Source organism: Stenella coeruleoalba (assembly GCF_951394435.1).
Source record: "Stenella coeruleoalba genome assembly, chromosome: 5".
Taxonomy (NCBI): Eukaryota; Metazoa; Chordata; class Mammalia; order Artiodactyla; family Delphinidae; genus Stenella; species Stenella coeruleoalba.
This window is the reverse complement of record NC_137150.1, coordinates 36,134,754-36,157,067: the sequence shown is the minus strand read 5'-3', so window position 1 is coordinate 36,157,067 and position 22,314 is coordinate 36,134,754. Positions and strand designations below refer to the sequence as shown.

General features: G+C 40.5%; 1 protein-coding gene across 2 annotated transcripts in view; it reads left to right on the top strand.

Annotated features, from left to right (window-relative positions):
- PLCH1 (phospholipase C eta 1) overlaps positions 1-22,314 on the top strand; it is a gene marked incomplete at its 5' end in the record, with an annotated part of 239,409 nt that overhangs the window by 197,639 nt on the left and 19,456 nt on the right. For both annotated transcript variants that reach the window (XM_079922362.1, XM_079922363.1), the window contains 4 exons: positions 2,613-2,774; positions 8,755-8,826; positions 12,060-12,151; positions 15,283-15,380. In XM_079922362.1, coding sequence (XP_079778488.1) covers positions 2,613-2,774; positions 8,755-8,826; positions 12,060-12,151; positions 15,283-15,380 — 424 coding nt within the window. The remainder of the gene's footprint in view (positions 1-2,612; positions 2,775-8,754; positions 8,827-12,059; positions 12,152-15,282; positions 15,381-22,314) is intronic.

Below are 22,314 nucleotides of genomic sequence, written 5' to 3'. Positions count from 1 at the left end.
CACAGGCTGCAGGGTTATAGTTCTTCTTGCTTCTGCTGTCTGCCCTCTGGTGGATGAGACTATCTAAGAGACTTGTGAAATTTTCCTGATGTGAGGGACTGGTGGTGGGTAGAGCTGACTGTTGCTCTGGTGGGCAGAGCTCAGTAAAACTTTAATCCACTTGTCTGCTGAGGCATGGGGCTGGGTTCCCTCCCTGTTGGTTGTTTGGCCTGAGGCCACCCAACAGTGGAGCCTACGTGGGCTCTTTGGTGGGGCTAATGGTGGACTCTGGGAGGGCTCACACCAAGGAGTATTTCCCAGAACTTCTGCTCCCAGTGTCCTTGTCCCCACAGTGAGACACAGCCACCCGCTGACTCTGCAGGAGACCCTCCAACACTAGCAGGTTGGTCTGGTTCAGTCTCCTATGGGGTCACTGCTCCTTCCTCTGGGTCCTGATACGCACACTACTTTGTGTGTGCCCTCCAAGAGTGGAGTCTCTGTTTCCCCCAGTCCTGTCGAAGTCCTGCAATCAAATCCTGCTAGCCTTCAAAGTCTGATTCTCTAAGAATTCCTCCTCCTGTTGCCGGACCACCAGGTTATGAAGCCTTACGTGGGGCTCAGAACCTTCACTCCAGTGGTTGGACTTCTGCGGTATAAGTGTTCTCCAGTTTGTGAGTCACCCACCCAGCAGTTATAGGAGTTGATTTTATTGTGATTGAGCCCCTCCTACCATCTCATTGTGCCTTCTCCTTTGTCTTTGGATGTGGGATATCTTTTTTGGTGAGTTCCAGTGTCTTCCTGTCGTTGATTTTTCAGCAGTTAGTTGTGCTTCCGGTGCTCTCTGCTCTCACAAGAGGGAGTGAGAGCACGTCCTTCTACTCCGCCATCTTGAACCAATCCTCGCATCTGGCTTTTCATTTGTAAGGTATCTTTTCTCTTTCTGTATATGCTGCCTGGTTACTGTTATTTCTAAAATGCAACTCAGGCACTTGTCTACCCAGAGACTCTCAGCAACTCCACACCTCTTGACTTCTTGCTTTCAGGAACCTCCACAACCCATTCCCAAAGTACTTTTCCAACTTTATCTGCCACTACCCCCCTTCATGAACTTCTGCTCCAGGAAAACGAATCTGTTCATATGTTTATAAAACACGCTTTGCTAATGTAAAAATCTTTGCTAGAGTGATGGATGACATCTCTTCATCACTGTTGAAGTTTTAGTTACCATACAGAGTCCCCCCTGTTCTTTGAGGTCTTCCTGGTCACTCAGGCAGGAATGCCGTGTTCCTTCTCAGAACCACTGTTGTGCTGGTCATTTGTGCTTTTGCAGGCAGCTGTGTGGACCTGGGTAGGATATTTGGGGACATGCCTTTGTTAGCCTGATGGGATCTTTGCTCCTGATGTCAAAGGCCATCTCTTTTCCACCTTTGCATCTCCTGCAGGACCTGAGGGCCTCCAGTGAAGTGGAGTGCCTCATTCACTGGGTATATTAAAGATATTCGTGCATGTGATATTAATACAGGGAAATTCAGTAACCTGTTCTGATGTAGCCTTTTTTTTTTCCAGTTTCCCTTTGTATTTATATTGCTTTGCTCTTCTAAGATTTTGTGAAAATGAATGCATTACTGAAAAACTGCCCATTCTCTTGTTTAAATATAATGACCTCTTAGTAACAAATTTGCAAGTGGAAAAATGGATCTTAAACTTTTGGTGAGGACTAGGGGCATTGTTCTGGTGGAGGAGCGCCCCTTCCTTGCCTTTGGGTGGGTTGGCCTTTGGCAAGTGGCTGAAGAGTTTATGGAAGGGTGTTGGACATAGCGGGAGGGGGAGGGAGTTGAGAAGGGGAGAAGCAGTGAACAGAGCCTGGGCTGTTAGTTTCAGGTAGAACAAGGGGGTCAAAAACCTGCACTAAGCAGACTTCTAGGAAATCTGGGTCCCTTGATCACTTAAACATTGTGTAAATTATCTCCTGGACACAGGCAGAGCTTTGTTATCCAAAACACTTGAAATTAGTTGTGATCTTAAGGTAATTACAGTGCTGAGTCATGGCACAAGTCAGTAGTGAATTCCCTCCAATTACATAGTGGGGCAGAGATAGGAAAGACATTTTATCTCAGAATAATCCTCCTTTACAAAGATTTCCATAGCACTTTTTTCCCTTCAGTGAAGGAAGTGATTTGTTTTAAATAGTATAGTCTTGTTCAAATTTCCCTATGTAGGTACAGAAAACTTATTCTCCCAAAACTTTCCTTGGCCTTCCCTCTAGTGAAAGTATAAAGTAGTGTGGGGAGAAGAACTTAGGAGCCCTGAGTTGGAATCCTGCCTCAGTTCTTTGCTAGCTTTGCAACCTTGATCAACTTATTTCTCTAAACATCAGATTCTGTGTCTCTGAAATGGGAATGATAATAAGACTATAGGGTTGTTAAAGGTTGAATGCAGTCACAGTCATCATTATTTTATGGGATTGGTGGAGGGCTGGTGGGAGAAGGACAAAAAATTGTACAATAAGCTTAACTTTTTACAGGTAATTGAGAGAGAAATTATAGCAGCAATATTGGCTTGAGTGAAGGCTGTGTTCTAAGTGATTCTGTGTTCCTTAAGGGAAATTATTTCCACTGTTTAATTCTTCGCAGAATAACGGGACCACTGAGCATCAGGTGGAATCTTTCATAAGGAAAAAACTGGAGTCGCTGTTAAAAGAATCTCAAATTCGAGACAAGGAAGATCCTGATAGTTTCACAGTGAGGGCACTACTGAAGGCCACGCATGAAGGCTTAAATGCACACCTGAAGCAGGTATACATTTCCCTCTTGTACTTGTCCTTCAACAGGAAAAAGAAAGCACCTCATGCTTTGTTTCTTATCATTTGTCATTTGTGGAAGGCTTCTCCAGTTTCTTCCATTTCTATCCTTATATTGCTGGAAAAATGAGAATCTCCTCCTGAAAAATGGAGAGAAATAGTGAATAATAGATTAAAGTGCATGGGTGGGTGTAGAAATGATTCATATGCTCCTTCACTGGCACCCTCAGGACAAAGCCCAGTGCCCCTGCATTCATCTTCCCCACTTGTGTTCAGGTGAGGGTGGGGACTCATTCAGGCGGCCTCCATGCCCTGTCGATCACACCTTCTGAATGTGTATGTCTGTCCACTTCTTCTCCACGGCTGTGTCCTAATTCAGGCCAATGTTAACTCTCACTTAGACTTCTCTTGCCCTCTTTAAATCTAACCTTCACTCTGAAATCAGCATGATGTTTTAAAAATGCAAATCTGATCGTGTCACTCCGCTTTTCAAAATTTTTCAGTGGCTTCCTATTATGCTTGGGATAAATTACAAACTAACTGGGTCACTCCGTGTCACTCCGCTGTTCAAAATTTTTCAGTGGCTTCCTATTATGCTTGGGATAAATTACAAACTAACTGGGCTTTCCAGGAACTGCATAATTCCATCCTTGCCTCCCTCTCCTGTCTCAGATCTCCCCATTTTCCCTGTCACACCACCACCCACGACGTCACACCAGCCACAACCATCTAAATGCCATGGTCTTCCTCACATTCCATTTCCTCTGCCTGGAACACTCCATTTCCACATCTACGCTAGCTAACTCCTACTTAGGCTTTTAAATTCCAGCAACCATGTGGTATTCTAAATGAGTCCTGCCTTGACCCCTAGGTTAGGTTAGCTATCCCTTTTGTATTGTTGATGGTAGCCTGTTATATCTTCTTTTTTCAAGAAGTTCTTTTTTTTCCTACACATTTGCATTTATTTGTTCAATATCTGTCTTCTCAACTAGACTGTAGATTCTGTGAAGGCAGGAACCATGTCAGTCTTGATAACCATTGTTTTCCTGACTTGTATAGTGCCTGGACCTTAGTATGACCTTCATATATAGTTGCTGAGTGAATGAATGGTTTGGGCTCTGGCTGAGGTTTTTATTCTGCTTTCTAATAAAAATATCATAAATGGGCAAGGAAGAGGGATAGTGGGTTTGCTGATGTTATCACGGCAGGACATTGAGGGCAGTTATTCTGGACCAGAGGAGATCCATGTGGTCCCTGGCTTAGCTGATAGCAGCCTCCCCTGCTACTGCTGCCTACCCTCCAGAGCTCAGAGCTCCCCAGGCAGAGGGAAGATCATCACTTTTGGATGTGAGCAACCACTCAGCTTTGGTGGTTACTTTCTAGACTCTACAGAAGTCCAGCCATTCAAATGCCTGGCTGTTTCTCAGGTCTGTTTAGTTTCCAAACATGGAAAACCTAATTCAAAATGGCTTAAATAATGAAGAAAGGCGTTGGGTTAGGTAAGTGGCAAGTTCATTTGCAGAGTGGCCTTCAAGGTGGGCTTAATTCAGAGGCTCAGCAGGGTCATCAAAGACCTGTCTTTCTGTTCTACCTACCACGTGATTAGCATCATCCCATGTTGGTTCCCCCTCTCCTGGTGGTTGCAGGGTGACTGCCAACAGGCCCCTGAGCTATGTGTTTCTTGGTCCAAGTACAGAGAGAGTGAGACAGTGTATGTGCCTCATCCAACAAACCAGAGTTTGTGCTGAGCTCTGGTTGAGCATCTTAGCTCATGTGCCCACCCCTGAGTTGATCCCCACGGTGGCCTTGCATATGTGTCCTTCTTGGAACAGTAATTTGGCAAGGACATAGGATACCATTGGCTTGCTGATGCCACTGAGAACTTACCCCTGGAACTGGCACCGTGGTCTGCCCCTCTGAAAATGCATTCTGCCCCTGCATGCTGGAGGGGCAGAATGGAATGTTGGGAGACAACCAAAATGTCATTTACAGCATTACTGCCCTTACAGTTTATCATACAATTTTGAATTTTCTTGAACATTTCTATAAATACCAGTTAGCCTCTCCCTTTCCTCCCTGACCCTCCAGCCTCTTAGTTTAAACCACACAAATGTCTGTAAAATCACATTCGGTTAACCCGGCTTGATTTCTGCTTCTTGTCCCTGGTGAACTCTCTTTGGCTAATCTGGGCCAGTCATTTCCCTTTATGCTTTTGGAGAAGTCTTTGCTTGCTCCATCCTAGATCATTCCAACTGGAAAGACAACAGCAGGTCTTGGGGATTTTTGAAGAAACAAATCAAGCCCATCTTTCTTTTTATGGAAGAGATCCTAATGGTAATTTCCCCATCAGGTAAGATGGTAAGGGACTTCAAATTTCAGAGATGTAGTAGGACAAAACTCCTCCTCTTTTTTATTTTTTACTCTCCCTTAAACCTGGGTGACTGCAAGAATGTATCAGACTTGCAGAAAGTAAATGGAGCCTGCAACTTTAATAAACTGGACTATGAAGTGTTAAGGTTTTTAACCCTGCTGTTGTGTTAGTTTTTGAAGTATGGTTTTGGTTCAGTGGCAAGCAAAGACAAGTTACTGTAGAGACAAGTCCATCTGTGTCAGATACATATACACATGTAGAGCCAAGGCTGAGAATGTGCTGTGGGGTTCAGGACAGCTCATCACTTCAGCTCCTTTCCCTCCTGATCGTCACTCAGGAGTGCAGTACTGTGTGCTACTGGTGCCAGCTTTTTCCTGGAGATCTCCGAAGTAAAATAAAAATGAAATTCTCATCCTTCACGCTGGAAGCACTTAGTAGAAGGATGCCTGCCTTCTTTAGAGTTCTGAATTCACTTCTTTGTTTACATCCCAGCTACAGCCATCTGGGTAGCCTTAATTATTCCTTACATGAACTTTTGCACCTCTCCCTGCTGTCCCGCTCCCTCCAGTCTCTCATTTATACCACTACCATAGCGATATTTCAGAAACATGCATCTGATCACATCATTCTCCTATTTTAAACCATTCAAATGCTCTTCATAGTTTGGAAGATAAAGCTCAAATTGAAAGCTATAGCCCAAAAGATCCTTTCTCCATCATCTGACCCCAGCTCTGATTTGTTCATTAATGTGCGTGTGTACAGTACAAATACACAACCCAACCCCTGCCTTTCTTTGTTTCCTGGAAAGTGCCATGTTCCTGGCATTTGGCCTTTGTGTTTGCTTTTTCCTTGCACACTTCCTCTTCCTCACTTCACGTAGATAATGTCTACCTGTCTTCTGGCTTCAGCTTTTGTAACATGTCCCCTTAGAAGTCCTCCTCGATCCTCAAGTCTAGGTAGATGGCCTTCCCGTGCCCTCAGGCAGTACCCTGAACTTTCCCCATCATAGTCTTATTATAGTGTGTTATGATCATTTGTCTCCATCATAAGAGTGCAAGCCCAGGGAGGACAAAGTCTACATCTCTCTTGCTTGCTGTCTCCCTTGTATTCATGAGTTCCTAGCACAGTGTTTGATCCATGGATTCAATGAAAGATGCAGTGCTGATGCTCAAGGAGAGGTCAAGTTGGGGAGAGATATCTGTGTGTATTCCTCTGGTACATAAAGAAGGAGTGTAGAGTGGGGGAGGGAGAGAAAGCCAGAGAGGAGACAGAACTACACAGAATCCCTGTTTTATCACCAACTAGCTACGTAACTTTGGGCATATTATCTAACGTCACTATACTTCTGTTTTTCTTATCTGCAAAACTAGGATTTTAATTATACTTATCTCCAGGGATGGTTGTATATATTAAGTGAGAATATATGTAATACACTTAGCATAATCCTTGGGGCATAGCAGGTGCCTATTAAAATGGATGACCTTATACCTCAACTTGCTTGGGGCAACCTCACTTTATACCTATTGTCCCAGCGTAATTATTAAAGGTGCCCGATTTCACTCTTTTTTAAAAAAAAATAAATTTATTTATCTATTTATTTTTGGCTGCGTTGGGTCTTCGTTGCTGCTAGCAGGCTTTCTCTAGTTGTGGTGAGCGGGGGCTACTCTTCATTGCAGTGCGCAGGCTTCTCATTGCGGTGACTTCTCTTGTTGTGGAGCGTGGGCTCTAGGTGCTCGGGCTTCAGTAGTTGTGGCACACGGGCTCAGTAGTTGTGGCTCACGGGCTCTAGAGTACAGGCTCAGTAGTTGTGGTGCATGGGCTTAGTTGCTCCATGGCATGTGGGATCTTCCCAGACCAGGGCTCGAACACGTGTCCCCTGCATTGGCAGGGGGATTCTTAACCACTGAGCCACCAGGGAAGTCCCCATTTCACTCTTAAGAGTCCTGTTTTGGACAATAGATGACATGGTCTCCCTACTAATAGATGAGCTACTAGAACTGGAGAGGAACTCAGAGGTTAATTGGTCCATTCCTCCCCCATGTCACAGATAAGAGGACTGAGGTCAAGAGGTGGGTGTTTACCCCAGAGGAGCAAGTCTTTAGCACAGAGTGTGTGCTGGAATCTCCTATGTTTTGCTTCACCTATTAATCCCTCTCTTTCCATCTGATTCTGAGTCCCAGGGTATTTCTTATGTGTTCAGCTTCTGTTTCCCATCAATGTATTGATGTATATAATTTCCTGCTTAGACTTAAATCCATCAGAGAGACTCTCATTCACCTTAAAACACCGTTTCAATTCTCTGTTCTTCAGACTGAATAAGCCTAGTTCTGTAAAACTTTTCTAATAGGTTAAAAATGATCTTTTAAATCACCTTAAAAAAAAAAAAAAAGAGATGGGGGACCTGAGGCTACATGGTGGCAGAACTGGGTCTCCTAACTTGAAGAGCAGTGTTACTTCTATTACCGTATCTTACTACTTTCTTAATTCTAGGGTTTTTGAATAGTTAATGATCAGCTTTAATTGATCTTCAAAGGCAGTCAATGTATATAAACCAGGCAACTAAAATTACCCTGTAAACCTGCCACCCACCCTCCTCCACTATTTTCTGAACTGCCTTTTCCCCAACCCAGTTCTCACAGTTCCCCCTCCCCATCCTGCATTGTATCTTTGATTAGTTTCTATGGATATATGTAGATGCTCTTCCTGACCTTTTGATTTCGGGTGGTTTTGCTCACCTACATTTATTCCATTTATGAGATTATCTCTGTTCAGCTGAAAGTCCCGGGAGGGCGGGGCCTCTTGGTCTCCTCTTACATCATGTAATTAGCAGTGAATCACCTAATACATATTTTTAGGGATGACAATTGGAAAAAGAGTCTAAACCCTTTTAGCAGAGTGGTCTTTTTTTTTTTTTTTTTCCTGTCCCCTAGAGTAAAGAGATCTCTAGCCTGGAAAATTAATTCACATGAGGAGGAATTCAGAATCTACAATACATCTTTCCTGTGCTTACCACAGAGGGAATGATTTTAATGAACAGATAAGCTCTGCTGCAGTTTACTTAAAGAAAAACAATCTTATTGCCTCATAGATATACTTGGATTTTATTTGTTTTTAATGTTTCCAAATTCTAAATAGTAATTAAGTGATCAGTCTGATTAGTTTTTTTTAGTCAACTGAATTGGCTGTTAATGACTTGTGGCCATTTTTCAAAATTAAATCTACTTTTAACTGAAGATGATTTATTCCCCCTCAGGGCATTGATAGGAATACATCCTGTGCTCTAGAGAGCCTTGTGAACAGGCAGTAGAGAGGCCTGCACACCTGGGCATTACTGAGAGGTCCTTGACCCCAGCTTTGGGGAGCTGTTGGCAGCTGCCATCTCCTGATGGTGCCCAGGTCTCTCTCTGCAGCATCCTCCCCCTCTCTCAAGGCAGACACAGCCACCTTCAGGGAAGTGGAGGGTAGAGCAGGAGGAAATGAGCAGGACCTTCCGGCTGCCCACCAAGAGATGGAAGGAGAGAGGGACTCCATGCCCTTCCACCAGAACTAAGGAGAAAACAAAAGCAAAGAAGAAAAGTAGTCATATTATGCTTTATTTACTCAGCATCCAGATGTGAAGGAAAGTGGAAAGAAAACACATGGACGATCCCTCATGACCAACTTCGGAAAACATAAGGTACGAATTAAGGAAGATAAGTGTGCATAATTCAGGTAATTTAAAGAGTCTAGAGGGTGACAGGAGACTATCATCATGACCTTGGAATAACTGCAGATTTCTCAATGAGGACCCCAGAAAAGGAAAAAGTTGATAATTAAACTATTTTATAATTTAAGAACTCCTGTTCATCAGAAGTATCAAAGAGCAAATAACATACTGGGAAAGAATATTTTCAATATTCTGTACAAGTCCACAAAGGATTTCTTTCCTGAATATATAAAGAATTCCTATAAATCAATAAAGAAGGCACACTAATTTTTAAAAAACAAGCAAAAGGCTTAAATGAACTTCACAACAGAAGATATCCAAGTGGCTAATATGGAAAAGGTTCTCCCCCTTATCAGTCCTCTGGGAAATGCAAACTAAAATGATGATGAGATTCCGTGTACACCCACCACAACAGCAAACATAAAGAGATTGACAACAGCATGTGTTAGTGAGGATGCTGGGCAATTTGAGCTCTCATCAACTGCTAATGGGAACCTGCCTTTGTGCAGCTACTTCCACACACTGTTTCACAGTACCAACTAAAGCCACTCTATGAACCATGTCTTATCAGTTCCATTGTTAGGTGTGTGTCACGAGACAAACAACGATATTTACAGGGGCATTAGTTGCAATACTACAAACAGGAGACAGTTCAAACGTCCATCAGCATTAGAAAGGATAAAAATTGTGGCGTATTCACATAAGGGAATATTTATCAGCAATGAGAATGACAAAATTACAACTACATGCAATAGTGTGATCTTTGTAAACATGACATTGAGCAAAAGAAGCCAGACCCAAGAGAGTACATACAGTTTGAGTCCATTTATATGAAGCTCAAAAACAGGCAAAAAAAAATCTATGGGATAAAAGTCAAGATAGTAGTTACCTTTGGGGAGAAGGTGATGACCGAACGGGAGAACCTGAAGGCTTTGGGGCAGATAATATTCCATTTCCTCACTTGGGTGGTTTCACTTTGTGGAAAGCCATCATGCTGTGCACTTACGATTCCTGTGCTTTTCTAAGTGTATGCTTTACCTTCAATAAAAAGGTAAAACATGTTAAACAAGTCAATTATTGGGTGATGAACTTTATGCATGAGGTTTCTCCAAGGCCATTTCTTGTACTTTAATGAATGTTGTATCTGGAATTTCCTGCCCCATCAATAGGATAATTTATTGAAAGTTTGGACAAAATAGCCATAATAAACTGAAAACAACCAAAATGTTCTCCCATAAAGACTGCTTGAGTAAATCATGATTCATTCACACAATGGACAATTATGCAGCCATTAAAAGATGATCACTCTGGGCTTCCCTGGTGGCACAGTGGTTGAGAGTCCGCCTGCCAATGCAGGGGACGCGGGTTCGTGCCCCGGTCCGGGAAGATCCCACATGCCGCGGAGCGGCTGGGCCCGTGAGCCATGGCCGCTGAGCCTGTGCGTCCGGAGCCTGTGCTCCACAGCGGGAGAGGCCACAACAGTGAGAGGCCCGCGTACCGCAAAAAAAGAAAGAAAGAAAGAAAGAAAGATGATCACTCTGACGAGCTCAACATGCAAAACATTAAATAAAAAAATAAGATGAAAAACTGATTATGTCATATAACTATGATAAGATGTATCAAAACTGTATGTAAAGAAAATATATCATCATTTCTCCAAATATCTATCATTGGTGATTCATTACTTATTTCTACTTTCTGCATTTTATATTTTAAAATGAACCTGGGAAAGACAGATTTATTATTGTAACACCTCAAATTACTAACTATATGCAGAATTGGAGAATATTTCTTTTCTTGATTACAACCACTCATTTAAATTAAAATTATTTTCCAAAGTAAAGCTTTTAGGGAGTACCTTTGCTAGTATAGCATTAGAATTTATTATGTCTCAAGTCATAAGAGTGAATGTTTACAAGACTATTTACAGGTTATTTAAATAAGTATTAATAGTATTTTAAATTGAAAGTTAATATTATGTGGTTTACAGAATGACTTTCCATGTCATCTCATTTAATCATCACAAAAATAATAATCCTTTAGGACAGATGTTTTTGTCCTACCCTTTAAAAAAGCACAATAGAAAGCTTGAGAGATTAGCCAATTTATCAGCTTGGTGAGAGGCCAATCTGGAACATGAGATCATCAGATGCCTGGGTCCACGCCATGTGCACTGAAGTTCTCAAGGCATAAATAAGATGTAAAAATGTTCTAGACTAAATTGGCGCCTTGCCGTCAGTGCAGTAGAGTTGAATGTGTTTATGCCAACAGGGTAGTTTGAATTTTTTTATTTGTTGAGAATGAGAAAATCTAGAAGTTGATTTGGTCCCATGGTAATGTGGGGATGGAGTCCCTTTCCTTTTCTAAGCCATGTTCCCAAAATGTCCAGGGTACTCTGTCTAAAGGTCTTACCTTTGTTTGTAGAAGCTGTAATTTTGGTGGCAAGTTTTTCTGCAGTTACTAGGGCCCCTCCCCATCATTTGTATCGTTGACGTGTGTGTTGCCAAATATTGGGGTTATCTCCAATGTGGTGGGGCTGAAAGTGTATCATTCCTAAGAGGTTTTATGTCTAACAGCTAATCTGTCCAAAGACACCAGGTTAGTCCTACAGTCTTTCAGCCTGACTCCTGTAGGTAACAATTTTCATTCTGCTCTAGAAATTAAGATGGGTCAAAGTCTCAAATGAACAGTTTGATTTAGATGGATTTTTGAATGCATACTGAACAAAAGCAGGAGTGGTAGTTATTCATTTAAAAATTACTACTTGTCTTTTTTTATCAAATCTGCCTTTTATAAGTAAGTCAAAGGGAATAGTGAGCTTCCTATATAAAAGGACCCTTTATCCCTTATAATCGTTTAAGTAGATATTACAACTTTAACCCTACCCCTCACAGAGACCTTCAATGCATGACTAATAGTCTAAGACCTACATTTTATGTGGCTTAGAAGTCAATGTTAGAGCATGAAACCCTACGTTTTGCCTTGATATTTTAAGATAATTTTGGCCACAGACATGCTTATTATTGATGGTGAGGCAAGCTGCAATATTTGGTCAGTTGTTTTTTTCCAAGTAATTGTCCTTGTGTGTGTGTGTGTGTGTGTGTGTGTGTGTGTGTGTCTATTTTAAAGCTCATTCCTCTGTATGTTGTAGATGTACCTGATGTGCTGAGTTTGTGTTAAGTGAACTCTGATTTTTCCGGCAGAAAACCACAAAATCACGGTCCAAATCTTGTAGTGCTGATGAAGAGGAGGACGCACAGCAGAACCCTGGCAAGGAGACCGGCCAGCTGTACAGGTAAGAAAGCTCTCCATGTTTCCTGCTCAGGCTCCTGGGGCCCCTCCATCCACATCAGCTTGGCTGTTTTAGTTGTACATGTCTAGGAAATCAGATTGCAAGGTAGAGAGCTCTGCAGTGGGACATGTGAAGATCAACAGGATGTGAGATTATAATACATGTAGGGCACTTGTGCTGCCTGGCACACAGTGAGCTCTTAATAAATGCTGGCTGTAGCAGTTGTCAGGTAAAAGATATCTTCAGAGAAGAGAGAGGGACCACATGAACTAGTACAGAGGGGCTCTCACAGGAGACTGAAGGAGAAGATAGATGATGAGAACATGTGAAGAGTCAGGGATCTGAAATCAGCCAGACTTCAAACTCTTGTTCCTCCAACTTTAAGATGGGGGCAAGTTAGGCTCCTCATTTGTATCTATTTCTTAGGGTCATTGTAAGGATTAAAGGAATTAAACTATTTGGCTTGATGAGCCCTACTCCAATTAACTAAGTGCTCAAAAATATTAGCTGCTGTTGTCTTTATTATTGCCAGTAGAATTTGGAATGAGTAAAATGGCCAAAACTGTAGAACCCAAATTGTGACACATGATTTGATACAGGATTTTCTGGCAAATTATGTATACAGTAAGTCTCGCAAAGGAAAGTAAATTATATCCTTCATAGACAGATAAATATACAAACACGTGCACATGTACACACACACCCCTCTGTGACTTTATCATAAGACTGAAACTAAACGAAATTGGAGGCACAGAGGTCCTATAGGAATAAATCACATTTAGTGTTCACTTAAATTTTATATTTGAGCTTCACTCCAACAGAATGTCCATACATAAAATAGTAACTAATTAGTGAGGGCAAAGGAGATGTGTATGGTTCCTACCCTTAGAGTACAGAAAATTCAATATGTAGTTACAGTAAAGGATATAAGAGAAATAGAATTACCTTCCAGGAGACCTCTGCTGTGAATTTTCTCAAATATAAGTTTGAGAAAGGCTTGGCTCTGAATCATATAGCCAGGGAAGCTGTCACGTGAAATCACGTTGCATGCTGCTCTTGAGTCAATTAGAGATTTGCCCGTAATAGCTATCGAGGCTCAAGCATTGATGACGGTGTCCTTTCGGGACTTCAGTAAACTAATTCAATTTTAAGATAAGGATTAAAAGGGCTAACTTTATACAGAAGTCGTCTGTGTTATGGAGTGTCCTGGGAGTTTTACTTGTCATTTCTAGGCATTACCTCTCTCATATTGATTTATAATCATTTGCTTTCACAAAACCAGATTTTTACCGATGGCTAGAGAATTTCCTAATTACGTGGTGAAGGAGGAACATGGATTCTTCTTCCCATTGTTTTTTTTTTTTTTTTTTTTTGCGGTATGCGGGCCTCTCACTGTTGTGGCCTCTCCCGTTGCGGAGCACAGGCTCCGGATGCGCAGGCTCAGTGGCCATGGCTCACGGGCCCAGCCGCTCCGCGGCATGTGGGATCTTCCCGGACCAGGGCACGAACCCGTGTCCACTGCATCGGCAGGCAGACTCTCAACCACTGCGCCACCAGGGAAGCCCCCATTGGTTTTTATACCTGTCTATGTGCCTGTCTTCTTTCTTGGCAAAATGAGTTGTTGACACATTTTGGCCTTAATTCTTTTGTTGAATGTATATAAGTATCATTACAGTAAGAATTTTTGTCTGATTTGTTCACTATTTTATCTCCAATAGGTGCTCAATAAATATTCACTGAGTGAATAAATCTATATCATCACTATCTAAGTCCAGAACATTTTCATCACACCAACAAGAAACTCTACCATTAGCAGCGACTTTCCATCTCTCTCTCCCCCGGTCTCTGGTGCCAACTTTTTGTCTCTATAGATTTGCCTTTTCTGGACATTACATATAAATGGAATCCTACAATATTTGGCCTTTTTTGTCTGGCTCCTTTCACTTAGTATAATATTTCCAAGATTCATCCATGTTGTAGAATGTATCAGTACTTCATTCCTTTTTATTGTTGAATAATATTCCATTGTATGAATATATTGCATTTCATTTATCTATTAATTAGCTATAGGATATTTAGGTTGTTTTCACTTTCTGGCTATTATGAATAATACTGCTATGAACATTCATTTCTAAGTTTTTATGTGGACATAGGTTTTTATTTCTCTTGGGTATATACTTAAAAGTGGAATTCCTGAGTCACATGGTAACTGTTTAATTTTTTGAGGAACTGCCAAACTATGTTGGCAAAGCAGTTGTACCATTGAAAATTCCCCAGCAATATATGAGCATTCCAGTTTCTCCTTATCCTTGCCAACACTCATTATTGCCTGCCTTTTTGGTTATAGCCAACCTAGTAGATATGCAGTGGTATCTCACTGTAGTTTGGTTTGCATTTCCTAAATGACTAATGTTGAGCTTCTTTTCATGTTCTTATTGGCCATTTGTGTATCTCCTTTGGTGGGGATTGAAGTTTTTAATGATTATATGTTTTCCTAGAGGAGAAAAGTGTGTCTGTGAGGAGAATGTGATAATCTATGGAGAATTTTACTGTGGCAAAGAGTAAGTGGCAGAATTTGTAAAGTTGTACAGCAGATCCTAGGAGTGGTTTATGGGATACAGAAGATATAGCTGTACAGAGAGAGTAAGTAATGGATATTTGTCTTAAGAAGTTGAAGAATATAGAAAAAGCATAAAGAAGAAATCAAAAATCACTGTACTTATACCTCTAGAAGATAATGACTATGGAAAGTTTGGTGTATTTATCTTTAGGTATAGGATTCTTGTGACTGACAGTACAGTATCCCTACTGCTTTTTAGTCCAGGTTCTCCTTCTGACAAAGCAGAGTGATTCCCTGCTAAATTCTGGTTTACTCCACAGTTGGGTAATGGTGGGAATCAAGCCCTTCACAATAGAACTCACAAATTCAGGAGAAGAGACTGTGAATAAAGTCTGGCTGAGCAGTGAAAAAAGCCACAAGAGTATGGTGTTGTGGTGGAGAGAATGCTGAACTAAAAATCACACTTGGTTTCTAATCTTGGCTCCATCAGAAGCAGGTAGGGAAGGTGGAGTAACCAGAAGCCCAAACCTCTTCCAACTCTAAAATGTCATGAGTCCTGGTGTGTATTTTACAGGTTGGGCCGCCGAAGGAAAACCATGAAGCTCTGTCGAGAGCTCTCTGATTTGGTTGTGTACACAAACTCCGTGGCAGCCCAGGACATTGTGGATGATGGTAAGGCCTGAGGGTTTTTTCTTCTGGATACACACTCCTGACCTTTCTTTGTCAATTGTTAATTAAACTTTTGTTAATCGGATCATCAGCACACATTTCTGGAACTGTGGAGAATCCAGCTTGAGTGTCAGGAAACTGATGGCTGGTACAATGCTTAGCTCACAGGGAGGGCTCTTTTGATTACTTTGCCTAATTGGCTAGAGGTCAGAGGAAGACTTTATTATTATTAAAAACACAAATGTATCAGAGCAAGGTCTTCCCAGTCTTCAAACTATGGAGACTTGACTTAGTTTGATGGCCAGATCACAGATGGCTGTTCCAAGTGTGAATGACTAGAAGAAAGAGGAAATTAATTGACAAATATAACATCTTGAAACGCCCTGTATTTTCTCATTGAAAATTTTGACCTTGATGAAAATAATTTAATCCACAGATTGCAATTTTAACAACAAGAGCAGAAATTTCAGAAGCATTGACTCTTTCACAGTTTCTTACCCATCAGTTGCCATATGTGGAGTTGAGAAACTCTAGTTACAACTGTTCTTACCCTGAGTTTCCTGCTAGCTGCTCTTTCTCTTTATCCTCTTCCTTTCTCACTTGTATTTTGTTCAGTTAATGGGTGCTTATGAAAATAAACTGCGGTCATATGGGTTTTCAATCTAATTGTAATTTTAGTGGAAGAGAAATGTACGTCAGAATCTCCCATTTTCTCATGTCTCAGTGAAGGGAAAACAACATTGTGTTGAGTCTGGTTTTTTTTGCTTTTTTTTTTTTTAATCTTTATTGGAGTATAATTGCTTTACAATGGTGTGTTAGTTTCTGCTTTATAACAAAGTGAATCAGTTATACATATGATCCCATATCTCTTCCCTCTTGTGTCTCTTTCCCTCCCACCCTCCCTATCCCAGCCCTCTAGGTGGTCACAAAGCACCGAGCTGATCTCCCTGTGCTATGCGGCTGCTTCCCCCTAGCTATCTATTTTACATATGTCCATGGCACTCTCTCACTTTGTCACAGCTCACCCTTCCCCCTCCCCATATCCTCAAGTCCATTTTCTAGTAGGTCTGTGTCTTTATTCCTGTCTTACCCCTAGGCTCTTCATGACATTTTGTTTTTCTTAAATTCCATATATATGTGTTACCATACAGTATTTGTCTTTCTCTTTCTGACTTACTTCACTCTGTATGACACACTCTAGGCCCATCCACCTCACTACAAATAGCTCAATTTCGTTTCTTTTTATGGCTGAGTAATATTCCATTGTATATATGTGCCACATCTTCTTTATCCATTCATCCGATGATGGGCACTTAGGTTGTTTCCATCACCGGGCTATTGTAAATAGAGCTGCAATGAACATTTTGGTACATGACTCTTTTTGAATTTTGGTTTTCTCACGGTATATGCCCAGTAGTGGGATTGCTGGGTCATATGGTAGTTCTATTTGTAGTTTTTTTGTTTTGTTTTTTTTTTTTTGCGGTACACGGGCCTCTCACTGTTGTGGCCTCTCCTGTTGTGGAGCACAGGCTCCAGATGCACAGGCCCAGCAGCCATGGCTCACGGGCCTAGCCGCTCCGCAGCATGTGGGATCTTCCCGGACCGGGGCATGAACCCGTGTCCCCTGCATCGGCAGGCGGACTCTCAACCACTGTGCCACCAGGGAAGCCCTATTTGTAGTTTTTTAAGGAAGCTCCATACTGTTCTCCATAGTGGCTGTACCAATTCACATTCCAACCAGCAGTGCAAGAGTGTTCCCTTTTCTACACACTCTCTCCAGCATTTATTGTGTCTAGATTTTTTGATGGTGGCCATTCTGACCAGTGTGAGATGATATCTCACTGTAGTTTTGATTTGCATTTCTCTAATGATTAATGATGTTGAGCATTCTTTCATGTGTTTGTTGGCACTCTGTATATCTTCTTTGGAGGAATGTCTATTTAGGTCTTCTGCCCATTTTTGGATTGGGTTGTTTGTTTTTTTGTTATTGAGCTGCATGAGCTGCTTGTAAATTTTGGAGATTAATCCTTTGTCAGTTGCTTCATTTGCAAATATTTTCTCCCATTCTGAGGGTTGTCTTTTGGTCTTGTTTATGGTTTCCTTTGCTGTGCAAAAGCTTTGAAGTTTCATTAGGTCCCATTTGTATATTTTTGTTTTTATTTCCATTTCTCTAGGAGTTGGGTCAAAAAGGATCTTGCTGTGATTTATGTCATAGAGTGTTCTGCCTGTGTTTTCCTCTAAGAGTTTGATGGTTTCTGGCCTTACATTTAGGTCTTGAATCCATTTTTAGCCTATTTTTGTGTATGGTGTTAGGGAGTGATCAAATCTCATACTTTTACATGTACCTGTCCAGTTTTCCCAGCACCACTTATTGAAGAGGCTGTCCTTTATCCACTGTACATTCCTGCCTCCTTTACCAAAGATAAGGTGGTCATATGTGTGTGGGTTTATCTCTGGCCTTTCTATCCTGTTCCATTGATCTATCTTTCTGTTTTTGTGCCAGTACCATACTGTCTTGATTACTGTAGCTTTGTAGTATAGTCTGAAGTCAGGGAGCCTGATTCCTCCAGCTCCGTTTTTCATTCTCAAGATTGCTTTGGCTATTCGGGGTCTTTTGTGTTTCCATACAAATTGTGAAATTTTTTGTTCTAGTTCTGTGAAAAATGCCAGTGGTAGTTTGATAGGGATTGCATTGAATCTGTAGATTGCTTTGGGTAGTAGAGTCATTTTCACAATATTGATTCTTCCAATCCAAGAACATGGTATATCTCTCCATCTGTTTGTATCATCTTTAATTTCTTTCATCAGTGTCTTATAATTTTCTGCATACAGGTCTTTTGTCTCCTTAGGTAGGTTTATTCCTAGATATTTTATTCTTTTTGTTGCAATGGTAAATGGGAGTGTTTTCTTAATTTCACTTTGAGATTTTTCATCATTAGTGTATAGGAATGCCAGAGATTTCTGTGCATTAATTTTGTATCCTGCTACTTTACCAAATTCATTGACTAGCTCTAGTAGTTTTCTGGTAGCATCTTTAGGATTCTCTATGTATAGTATCATGTCATCTGCAAACAGTGACAGCTTTACTTCTTCTTTTCTGATTTGGATTCCTTTTATTTCCTTTTTTTCTCTGACTGCTGTGGCTAAAACTCCAAAACTATGTTGAATAAGAGTGGTAAGAGTGGGCCACCTTGTCTTGCTCCTGATCGTAGTGGAAATACTTTCAGTTTTTCACCATTGAGGATGATGTTGGCTGTGGGTTTGTCATATATGGCCTTTATTATGTTGAGGAAAGTTCCCTCTATGTTTACTTTCTGGAGGGTTTTTTATCATAAATGGGTGTTGAATTTTGTCGAAAGCTTTCTCTGCATCTATTGAGGCGATCATATGGTTTTTCTCCTTCAGTTTGTTAATATGGTTTATCACATTGATTGATTTGCGTATATTGAAGAATCCTTGCATTCCTGGAATAAACCCCACTTGATCATGGTGTATGATCCTTTTAATGTGCTGTTGGATTCTGTTTGCTAGTATTTGTTGAGGATTTTTGCCTCTCTGTTCATCAGTGATATTGGCCTGTAGTTTTCTTTCTTTGTGACATCCTTGTCTGGTTTTGGTATCAGGGTGATGGTGGCCTCGTAGAATGAGTTTGGGAGTGTTCCTCCCTCTGCTATATATTAGAAGAGTTTGAGAAGGATAGGTGTTAACTCTTCTCTAAATGTTTGATAGAATTCGCCTGTGAAGCCATCTGGTCCTGGGCTTTTGTTTGTTGGAAGATTTTTAATCACAGTCTCAATTTCAGTGCTTGTGATTGGTCTGTTTATATTTTCTATTTCTTCCTGATTCAGTCTTGGCAAGTTGTGCATTCCTAAGAGTTTGTCCATTTCTTCCAGGTTGTCCATTTTATTGGCATAGAGTTGCTTGTAGTAATCTCTCATGATCTTTTGTATTTCTGCAGTGTATGTTGACAGTTTGATTAATATGTGACTTTTTCATTTCTAATTCTATTGATTTGAGTCTTCTCCCTTTTTTTCTTGATGAGTCTGCCTAACAGTGTATCTATTTTGTTTATCTTCTTAAAGAACCACCTTTTAGTTTTATTTATCTTTGTTATAATTTCCTTCATTTCTTTTTCATTTATTTCTGATCTGATCTTTATGATGTCTTTCCTTCTGCTAACTTTGGGTTTTTTTTGTTCTTCTTTCTCTAATTGCTTTAGGTGCAAGTTTAGGTTGTTTATTCGAGATGTTTCCTGTTTCTTAAGGTAGGATTGTATTGCTATAAACTTCCCTCTTAGAACTGCTTTTGCTGCATCCCATAGGTTTTGGGTCATCGTGTCTACATTGTCATTTGTTTCTAGGTATTTTTTGGTTTCCTCTTTGATTTCTTCAGTGATCACTTTGTTATTAAGTCATGTATTTTTTAGACTCCATGTGTTTGTATTTTTTACAGATCTTTTCCTGTAATTGATATGTAGTCTCATAGCGTTGTGCTCGGAAAAGAAAAAGATACTTGATACAATTTCAATTCTCTTAAATTTACCAAGGCTTGATTTGTGACCCAAGATATGATCTATCCTGGAGAATGTTCCATGGGCACTTGAGAAAAATGTGTATTCTGTTGTTTTTGGAGGGAATGTCCTATAAATATCAATTAAGTCCATCTTGTTTAATGTATCATTTAAAGCTTTTGTTTCCTTATTTATTTTCATTTTGGATGAGCTGTCCATTGGTGAAAGTGGGGTGTTAAAGTCCCCTACTATGAATGCGTTACTGTCGATTTCTCCTTTTATGGCTGTTAGCATTTGCCTTATGTATTGAGGTGTCCTATGTTGGGTGCATAAATATTTACAATTGTTATATCTTCTTCTTGGATCGATCCCTTGATCATTATGTAGTGTCCTTATTTGTCTCTTCTAATAGTCATTTTAAAGTCTACTTTGTCTGATATGAGAATTGCTACTCCAGCTTTCTTTTGGTTTCCATTTGCATGGAATATCTTTTTCCATCCCCTCACTTTCAGTTTGTATGTGTCTCTAGGTCTGAAGTGAGTCTCTTGTAGACAGCATATATATGGGTCTTGTTTTTGTATCCATTCAGCCAGTCTGTGTCTTTTGGTGGGAGCATTTAATCCATTTACATTTAAGGTAATTATTGATATGTATGTTCCTGTTACCATTTTCTTAATTGTTTTTCGTTTGTTATTGTAGGTCTTTTCCTTCTCTTGTGTTTCTTGCCTAGAGAATATCCTTTAGCATTTGTTGTAAAGCTGGTTTGGTGGTGCTGAACTCTCTCAGCTTTTGCTTGTCTTTAAAGGTTTTAATTTCTCCATCAAATCTGAATGAGATCCTTGCTGGGTAGAGTAGTCTTGGTTGTACGTTTTTCTCCTTCATCACTTTAAATATGTCCTGCCAGTCCCTTCTGGCTTGCAGAGTTTTTGCTGAAAAATCAGCTGTTAACCTCATGGGGATTCCCTTGTGTGTTATTTGTTGTTTTTCCCTTGCTGCTTTTAATATGTTTTCTTTGTATTTAATTTTTGACAGTTTGATTCATATGTTTTGGCGTGTTTCTCCTTGGATTTATCCTGTATGGGATTCTCTGTGCTTCCTGTACTTGATTAACTTTTTCCTTTCCCATATTAGGGAAGTTTTCAACTATAATCTCTTGAAATATTTTCTCAGTCCCTTTCTTTTTCTCTTCTTCTTCTGGAACCCCTCTAATTCGAATGTTGGTGCATTTAATGTTGTCCCAGCGGTGTCTGAGACTGTCCTCAGTTCTTTTCATTCTTTTCTCTTTATTCTGCTCTGCAGTAGTTATTTCCACTATTTTATCTTCCAGGTCACTTATCCGTTCTTCTGCCTCAGTTTTTCTGCTACTGATCCCATCTAGAGTATTTTTAATTTCATTTATTGTGTTGTTCATTGTTGCTTGTTTCATCTTTAGTTCTTCTAGGTCCTTGTTAAATGTTTTTTGCATTTTCTCTATTCTATTTCCAAGATTTTGGATCATCTTTACTATCATTATTCTGAATTCTTTTTCAGGTAGACTGCCTATTTCCTCTTCATTTGTTAGGTCTGGTGGGTTTTTATCTTGCTCCTTCATCTGCTGTGTGTTTTTCTGTCTTCTCATTTTGCTTATCTTACTGTGTTTGGGGTCTCCTTTTTGCAGGCTGCAGGTTTATAGTTTCCGTTATTTTTGGTGTCTGTCCCCTGTGGCTAAAGTTGGTTCAGTGGGTTGTGTAGGCTTCCTGGGGGAGGGGACTAGTGCCTGTGTTCTGGTGGATGAGGCTGGATCTTGTGTTTCTGGTGGGCAGGTCCATGTCTGGTGGTGTGTTTTGGGGTGTCTGTGGACTCATTATGATTTTAGGCAGCCTCTCTGCTAATGGCTGGGGTTGTATTCCTGTCTTGCTAGTTGTTTGGCATAGGGTGTCTAGCACTGTAGCTTGCTGGTCGTTGAGTGCAGCTGGGTGTTGGTGTTGAGATTGAGATCTCTGGGAGATTTTCACTGTTTGATATTACGTGGAGCTGGGAGGTCTCTTGTTGACCAGTGTCCTGAAGTTGGCTCTCCCATGTCAGAGGCACAGCATTGACTCCTGGCAGCAGCACCCAGAGACTTTCATCCACACAGCTCAGAATAAAAGTGAGAAAAAGTAGAAGGAAAGAAAGAGGATAAAAGAAAATAAAATAAAGTAAGGTAAAATAAAGTTATTAAAATAAAAAATAATTTAGGAAAAACAATTTGTTTAAGTATTAAAACAAACAAAAAAACGGACGGATGCATCCCTAGGACAAATGATGAAAGCAAAGCTATACAGACAAAATCTCACACAGAAGCATACACATACACACTCACAAAAAGAGGAAAAGGGGAAAAAAATAATCAATCTTGCTCTCAAAGTCCACCTCCTCAATTTGGGATGATTCGTTGTCTATTCAGGT